The 8630-nt window shown below is 58.9% G+C and overlaps 1 protein-coding gene across 1 annotated transcript; it reads left to right on the forward strand.

Moving 5' to 3' along the window:
- Positions 1-6366: 6366 nt before the first annotated feature.
- Positions 6367-8395, forward strand: GPR25 (G protein-coupled receptor 25). The gene has a single exon (XM_047755407.1). It carries the CDS (start codon positions 6478-6480, stop codon positions 7573-7575), a length of 1098 nt encoding a protein of 365 aa, XP_047611363.1. The 5' UTR covers positions 6367-6477; the 3' UTR covers positions 7576-8395.
- Positions 8396-8630: the final 235 nt, after the last annotated feature.

Here is an 8630-nt window from a genome sequence, read left to right on the forward strand (position 1 = left end):
GACAAGCCTCCTCCTTCCTCATCCATCCCGGACTCCCCGTCATACAGCCCCCCTCCCCGCCCGGCCTCCAGGTCACATCTGTCCCTTGCGCTCTCTGTCTCTGTCTCTCTCAAGTTCCCCACGCAGGGCTGCATCCCCCCCAGGCACCATGGCCCGGTGAATGTGGGGACGGGCAGCTGTGAGTGGGGCTCACTTACTTCACGGCTCCTGGGTTTTTCTTTGAGGTGCAAGGCCAGGGTGGAGGGGAGGCGGTGGGGGGGAGTAACCTCTGCACTGGGGTCTCTGAAGGACTTCTGCAGCTTTTCATGTGCCCCCATGCCCCCTCTTCTCGCGAGGGCCCCTGTGTGCTGCCCTCCCCCTGGGGCAGGACACGGCAGTGACTGGTGCTAAAACCCATTCTCTCTGATTACTTGGGGGCTTTCCTGTCTTAGGCTATCTGACAGATGTGGCCTCTGCAGGGTGAGGGTGTGAGGGGCAGGATGGGGGGCGTGGACAGGGTAGGGAGGGGCAGGGTGGTGGGGTGGGAAAGGCAGGGTAGGGGGAAGGACTCGGGAAGAGTATGAGGAGGGGGGAAGGACGGGGGTTGGGGAAGGAGGGCATGGTCAGGTAGAAGCGGGGGTGGGGGGGGAGACGGCCAGATGGGGGTAGGAAGGGCAGGGTTGGGAGAAGGGCAGGATTGGGGGGGGAGGGCAGGATTGGGGAGGAGGACAGTTTGGGGAAGGGCAGGATTGGAGAAGGACAGGGCCGGGGGGAAAGGGCAGGATGGGGGTAGGGCTGGGTTGGGGGAAGGGCATAGTCAGGTGGAAAGGGGGAGGTGGGCAGGATGGGGGGAGGGCAGGGTCGGGGAAGGGCAGGATGGGGGGGCGGGAAGGTCAGGGTTGCAGCACCAAGAGGGCCTGCTCCCCCCACCCCGAATTCCTGCTGCAAATAACCAGCCTCCCCCCCACCCCAGGCCCCACCTTGCACAGCGGCTTTCTGTGAAGTCACTGAAAACGCATGGCAGGTCCACTTGAGCCGCTTGTATGGGCAGAGCAGTCAGTACGAAGGGAGCTGTGGCTTCCTTTCCAAACGGAGGGACTTCCCTTGTCGGCCAGGTCTCTGACCTGTATGTCTTCCCCTGTGACGACGGTGGCCTGGCCGTGGGAGTCTCGCTTTCCTTGAAAGCGGCCCTCTTCCCCTCCCCCACCCGGAGTGCCCTGTGAGGGCGCAGCCCTGAGCCGGTTCACAACTGCCAGGCTCTCACTCTGAGTCACCGCGGTGCAGGCGGGACGCTGATGCCCTCTCCCAGCCGCCGGATTTAGTCCTGAAACCCTCTGCTCGGCCCTGGCATCCAGGGTGGGGCCCCCTCCCTGATGTCTGCCTGCCCCTTGGGTGGAGAGGCTGCAGGCAGGGAGGGGGGCTGCTCCCTGCCTCCCCCGACACCTATCTCTACCCTGTCCATGCACACGCATGCACATGCCCATGCACACATACACACATGCACACACACGCAGCCACATGGTAGGCTCAGGTGTGTGGTCTAAGAAACCCACCCTGGTACCAGCCAGCCAGTCACTGAGTAAAACCGGGGGCTCCCCGATGCCAGATCCCCATCATCCAGAGCCTAGGGACAGCGGGCAGAGGACTCAGTGGCCACCCGTTAACCCCCATGGATGCCCCTGCCTGTGCCTCGGCCCCACCCCGTCAGCATCTGCAGCAGAAGCCCCCTGACCCCAGGCCCAGGGACCTGCGGTGACTGAGTCTAGGAGATGCCAGATGGCCGGGACCTCTTGGTGGTTCCCAGAGCCCCTCCAAACCATCACCCACCACCCACTATGTGCAAAGAAGCCAGTGGGGGAGGGGTGCTGGAGCCCTGCTCAGACCCCGAGGGGAGTCGGGGGGCCCTTCCCCAGTGCTCTCTCTAAACCCGCTCGCCCTAAGATGTGGGAACTGGAGCCCAGCAGCGTCCGATGATCAGGTCACAAAGCTGACGTGGAGGCCAGACTCTGACACAACCATCTGACCCATTTGCTCACTGGCCAGAAGCGGGTACATTATGAATTCAACATCAGTACACTGTGGGGTGTTTTAAAAAATGTTTTTTAATTTAATGATGTTGAGAAAGTTCGACAGAAATCTGGGGGAAAAAAGATTACACTCTAGGGAGTTGCTATCGTGACTTAGCAGTAATGAACCCAACTAGTATCCGTGAGGACGTGGGTTCCATCCCTGGCCTCACTCAGTGGGTTAAGGATCTGGCATTGCCATGAGCTGTGGTGTAGATCGCAGATGCAGCGCAGATCCCGTGTTGCTATAGCTGTGGCTGTGGTGTAGGCTGGTGGCTACGACTCCGAATGGACCCCTAGCCTGGGAACCTAAAAAGACAAAAAAAATTTTTTTTAATAAATAAATAAAAAGATTACACTCTAGGTGGATTTAAAAGGAGGATACAGAATTTTAACAAGAATAGAATTGGATGTTTTTAGAAAGAAGAAAGTAACATTCTAAACCCTGAAACTTGCTAGGACCAACAAATTTGACTATGAAAATGTAAAACTAAAAGTTAAAAATAGCTAGAAGAGTGGAAAAATATTTGAAGCAATTGTGACAAGGATGAATCGTTCATACAAATTAATAAGAAATATAAAATAGGAGTTCCCGTCGTGGCTCAGCAAACCCGACTAGCATCCATGAGGACTCGGGTTCGATCCCTGGCCTCACTCAGTGGGTTAAGGATCCGGCATTGCTGTGGGCTGCGGTATAGGTAGCAGACACAGCTCGGATCCCTCGTTGCTGTGGCTGTGGTGTAGGCCAGCGGCTACAGCTCCAATTAGACCCCTAGCCCGGGAATGTCCATATGCTATGGGTGAGGCCCTAAAAGACAAAAAGACAAAAAAAAAAAAAAGAAAGAAAGAAATATAAAATAATAGCTCAATATCTGAAGGCTATGTTAATTAGGCAGTTCACATAAGAGGAATTACATTTGGAAAGATTTCCGATCTTACTGTTTTCAAGGAAATGTAAATTAAAATGAGGTACCATTTCATCTCATAATCTAGTGAAGTGGAAAAATACATTTTACTGATGAATATCTCTAACCAGATTGCACTGAACCTCCGACTTCCTTCAGTGCCTGATAATTACTGCTCAGTGCAAGCATTTGTATCAAACTATGAAAATTTTCATAGCCTTTGACCATCGCGAGGGTATTTATGCCCTGAAAACAGTGAGAAAAGGTTGTAGTGCATTTAGGACAAATTTCTGTAACAGCAAAAAAAAAAGAAAAAAATACTACCAACCACCTAAATATCCAAAATTAAGGGATTAGAAAATTAAGCAACTTAGCAAAGTGCGCATTTGCACTAAGTGAGAAAAGCAGACTCAAACTGTGCACATCCTGATTACACATAAGCCTCTGAAACCATTGTGTAAAAAATACATACGTGGAGAATATCTGAGATGGAAAGCGGACAAAACAGGGAAACTTAAGCATAACGGGATCGCAGGTGAATTCTCTACTTTTGAAAATGTCCTCCCCCGACTGGAAAGAATGCCACCACCACGTTGCTGCAGGAAGGCCAGGACGGCTGTTCTTAGTCCACATTCTGCGATGCGCCAGTGGCTGTGCTGTTGAAAGAGGCAAGGTAGAATTTTCAAAACGTTTCCGGAAGAGTTAAGCTGTACCAAAAAAAAAAAAAAAAAAAATTAACACTGGGGGAGAGGGGTAAGAGCTTAAATACACAGCCCAGGAAGAGCCAGACATCAAACAGATGTGCTCCTGGAAGCCATCTAGTGCAAAGCGCTGGATATTTAGGTATCGAGGTGCATCCTCTGATCTCAGGCTCGTGGGGGTCACAGCGATTGAGGGGCGAGCCCCCCTCACCTTAGGAGTTGGTAATGGTGGGGCAACAGGGTCCCGAGGCTCCAAGGTCCCGAGATGGGCATAAAGGGCCACCCCCCAGGCCTGGCAGAAAGAACCCGCCTGGCACACCGGGCCACAGCCCCAGGAAGCAAGCATCTCTGTGTTTTTTAATAAACAACCTATTTCTGCTTCCCTTTGCCCCCTCTGCCCTTCTTGGCCCCCTCGCCTCATTCTTCTCCCTCACCTGGCGGTTTCCATGCATTCATCTGGAGCTTTCAGAATCACTGGCCTGTTTCCCCCACCCCCACCACCAAGCAAAATCACAGAACCACAGCCCCCCACCACCACCTTCCAGAGAAAGAGGCCGCAGCCTCCAGGCCTCCTGGAACGTGAGCATCCTTGCAGCCACCTCAGGATCAGACAGCAGCCCCTCAGGGTTCCAGGCCCCAGGGGTCTTTGGGGGGAATCCGGCCTGGGGCCAGGATGCCGTGGATACCAGGCAGAGTCCACCCTCCCAGGCCTGGTCTCTTGCCTGCCTCCCCAACCTGTAACTGGCCCAGGACAGATATTTCTCTCCTTAAACTCCATCTCTGGGGAGCTCCAGGGACCAGAGGGGCTGTAAGCTAGGGTAACCCTATGTCCCAGTTTGCCCAGAACAGGCCAGGTTTAGGGCGCAGCTTAATGACAATAATACCTATTTCATTCTCAGAAATGCCCTGGTTTGGGTTCTAAATTATTTCACCTCCCCACCTCACATCAACAGGACCTGGAACACGCACAAGCCTCTCCGTGGTCCCGACCCACCTGCTGCCCAGGCTCCTGAGTCCTGCTCTGAGACCCTCAACGCCACATTCTCTCTTGAAGGGCTCCTCTCCTCCTAGCCTCGCTGCCACTCACCTGGGTTCCCCCCTCTCCCTGTTCCAACGCAAACAATGACAACAGCCCACAGCAGGTGCCCTGGCTGCAGCCTCCTCTCCTTGCGTCCACGGTTCTGCACAGACCTGCTCAGAGCAGGTGGGGGGGTGGGTATGCCCTCCTCAAAATGTCCAGTGGCTCCTACAGGTGACATCTGAGTCCTCCGCTGCCTTTCCCGCGTCCCCTCCTGCCACCTCCTCCCACCTGGACCCTGCTGCTCTAATTCCTCCTTCAGCCCCTTCTCTGGAGCCGAGCTCAGGAGCCACCTCGGGAGAGGTTCTGACTCCCTCTTCCCATCCAGAAGCAGCTACTCCCGCCTCCCAGCTCCCTAAGGACCATTAACACAACAGCACGGCTGACCTTGAGCAGGCATCCTACACCTGGATCTAGCTCCTCTGCTGAATCAGTGACACTGCCCCCACAAGGTCAAAAAACGGGCATCTGTCACTCTCGAGATACCCCAAACAGTGCCTGCCACATGGTGAGGCTTGCTCTAATAGGACTGAATCAATAAAACAGATAATTAATCCGCTTCAAAGTTGTAACGCCAGGTTACCCAAGGGGTCATTCATTCCTGGTGATGACACACACTGTCACATCAGTTCCGGAACAGCAGCTCACGGGAGGACGACCGCTTAAGAAGAGTGGGCACCCCGCCTCCAAACTCTCCTTGGTCCCACCGGCTCCTTCAAGGCCAGACTGCACCCCCACCCCCCTCCTGAACCCTCCCCTGCCTCTCAGCCCATAGGGCAGCTCACTCTTCTTTGAGAGGCCTGACTTCCGACTCCAGATGTCAGAGAGGGACCTCAGGTGCTGAGTCAGGCATCTTCTGTCCTCTTCCATACGGAGCTCACATCTGCCTGTGGCTCCACAGGAAGGTTTTGGCGGATGGAGGGAGTCAGGGAACCGCTGGGATTTGAATTCCAGCTTTCTTCCAGACAGGCTGACGCTCTCTCTTCAGCTTAAAACCCTTTCCCTTTGGCTCCATGAGAACCTGCCCTGGTCAGAAAAGCCAAGCTCTGGACTGAGACATTTAATCCGGCATCTCTGCAGGCCAGCGCCCCTTAGAGCCTGACTGGAGGTAGGCCCCGGGGGGGGGGGGGGGGGGGGTTCAGGCTCCCCCCACCAGATCTACTGTGCCCAGCTGGCACAGCCCCTCTTCCCTAGAGAGCAGGAGGCACTTCCCCGGATAAAATCCTCACTCTGGGTCCTGTCTCCTCACAGAGATGGGGAGCAGCATGAACAGGGGCGAGAGATAGTGGGAATGGGGATGGATTGGGGCGTCCCCAGCCTCCTGCACCAGCGTCAGACCCCTGAGGCATCAGCGACTGGTGGAGGGAGGGACAGGCCAACCTCCCAGACCTCAGCACTTTTTCCCCAAGGCCCCGCACCCACCCTACCCCGAGCTGGGAAGCCCGCCCTGCCCGGGAGGCTAGCCCCAAATCTTCAGCCACATCTCCGCCACAGGGGCCTGCCCTTCCCTCCCCCTTCTCCCCTTCCCCCCCTTCTCCCCTTCCCCCCTTCTCCCCTTCCCCCCCCTCCTCTCCCCCTCCTCCCCCTCTCCCCACCTCCTCCTCCCCCACCCCTTCCTGCCCACCCAGTCGCTCCGGTCGAGGTGGCAGGAAGGGAGGTGCTGGGCACCGGCCGTGAAGAGCCATCCCGCGCTCGGCACCGCGTTTGCCCGCTCGCTCGGCACTGCGTCTGCCCAGGCCTCGCTGGCCATGCGCCCCACGGAGCCCTGGAGCTCCAGCCCGGCGCCGACGTTCTGGGACTACTACGGGTCGGGTGCCCCCGAGGAGCTGGAGGTGTGCGCGGCCCCGGACCTGCCCTACAGCTACGCCTACATCCCCGCGCTCTACCTGGTGGCCTTCTGCGTGGGCCTGCTGGGCAACGCCTTCGTGGTGCGGCTGCTGGTGGAGCGGCGCGGCCCGCGGCGGCTCGTGGACACCTTCGTGCTGCACCTGGCGGCCGCTGACCTGTGCTTCGTGTTGACGCTGCCGCTGTGGGCCGCGGCGGCGGCGCGGGGCGGCCACTGGCCCTTCGGCGAGGGCTTGTGCAAGCTCAGCAGCTTCGCGCTGGCCGGCACGCGCTGCGCGGGCGCCCTGCTGCTGGCCGGCCTCAGCGTGGACCGCTACCTGGCCGTGGGCCGCCCGCTGGCCGCGCGCGCCTGGCGCACCCGGCGCTGCGCACTGGCCGCGTGCGGCGGCGTGTGGGCCGCGGCCCTGGCGGCCGGCCTGCCCTCGCTGGCCTTCCGCGGGCTGCGGCCGCTGCCCGGGGGCGGAGGCAGCCAGTGCGGCGAGGAGCCGTCCGATGCCTTCCAGGGCCTGAGCCTGCTGCTGCTGCTGCTGACCCTGGCGCTGCCCTTGGCCGTCACCGTCGTCTGCTACTGCCGAGTGTTGCACCGCCTGCGCGGGCCGCCGCACATGGGCCGTGCCCGGAGCCGCTCTCTGCGCATCATCTTCGCCGTCGAGGGCGCCTTCGTGGGCTCCTGGCTGCCCTTCTGCGCCCTGCGCGCCGTCTTCCACCTGGCGCGCCTGGGCGCGCTGCCGCTGCCCTGCCCCCTGCTGCTGGCGCTGCGCTGGGGCCTCACCGTCGCCACCTGCCTGGCCTTCGTCAACAGCTGCGCCAACCCGCTCATCTACCTGCTTCTGGACCGCTCGTTCCGCGCACAGCTGCGGCGGCGTGGGGCCTGCGGGCGCGGCGACTCCATGGCGCGCGGGGGCAGCTCGGCGTCCTCGCTCTCTGGCGACGACAGCTCCCCGTTCCGGAGCCAGGGCCGCGGGGGGCCCCGAGCCCTGACTTCCGCGGCGGTCGCGTAGCTGTGGGCAGCAGCGGAGCCCCGAGGAGCCGGAGGCGCAGCCACACGGGCCGGCCCCTAACCCCCACCCCGACCTGCCTCCCGGACCTGCCTCCCCAGGCTGCTCCGCCGCCGGCACTGCCAGCTCTCCCAGAACCTCAGCTTTTCCAGCCTCCCCCAAGCCAGGCGGCTGAGACCAGCTCTTCTCTTGTTCTGCCCAGTGGCGCCTGGTCTAATTGTCCGCAACCCAATAAGAGGCCTGTGCGATGGAGCCCACGGCAGCGGGGGCACCCGCGGGTCCCCCAAATCCGGGAGAAGAGAGTGGACCTGCCTTCTCTGCACCATCAGCGGTAGCACGGCCAGACCCGCAGAAGCACTCTTGCTTGTCTCAGGCTCTCCCTTACAACCCCTACAATCGCCTCTGCCTTCTGAGAAATATCTTCTCCCAGTCAGACCCTCTGGCCCCTCACTGAAAATCCTATGTGGGACCTCCTACCTGCAGCCCTCCTTGGTGGCTGAGATCTTGGCATCATTACTCACCATCAGTTCAGATCTTCATTTGCAAAGCTCATCAAAGCGCGGGAACCAGCCTTGCTGGGGGCTCCCCAGGCCATTCCTCCTGGTGATTTCCCAGCTCCAGGCCCTGGGTTTATATCCCCACCCCTTCACCCCCACCTCCGCAAGCAGCGCCACTCACCCCAGAAGCTCTCCTGCCCCGTCCCTCTGGACAGAGGATTCTGGAATCTCTCGCCAGGCACTGGGGGGTCTCTGCATCCCTCAGCCGGGACACCAGGCCCCTCTGTGAGTTCCCCTTTTTCAATAAATGCTTTTGCTGCCTGGCCCACAGCTGTGTCTGTCTTTACTTGGGCAGGGGAGGTGATGTGAGAGTCAGGAGGTGAATCGAACACAGGGTCACACAAAACTCAACCCAAGAGTTGAGGTTGACCTCAGGTGCTCCGGGTTTGATATGAAGTCTGGGACCAAGAGAGCTCTCGGCCCCACTGTGGGCACAGTGAGCCCTCAGGCCAGTGCTTCGTTTATTCTTCTTTTAAAGGACAGTTCCCATTTTAAAGGTTA

The sequence above is a fragment of the Phacochoerus africanus genome, chromosome 12 (genome assembly GCF_016906955.1).
Source record: "Phacochoerus africanus isolate WHEZ1 chromosome 12, ROS_Pafr_v1, whole genome shotgun sequence".
In the NCBI taxonomy this organism is placed as follows: domain Eukaryota; kingdom Metazoa; phylum Chordata; class Mammalia; order Artiodactyla; family Suidae; genus Phacochoerus; species Phacochoerus africanus.

Excerpts from the sequence above, each read along its gene's own strand:
- GPR25 (XM_047755407.1), top strand. The coding sequence starts at position 6,478 with ATGCGCCCCACGGAGCCCTGGAGCTCCAGCCCGGCGCCGACGTTCTGG.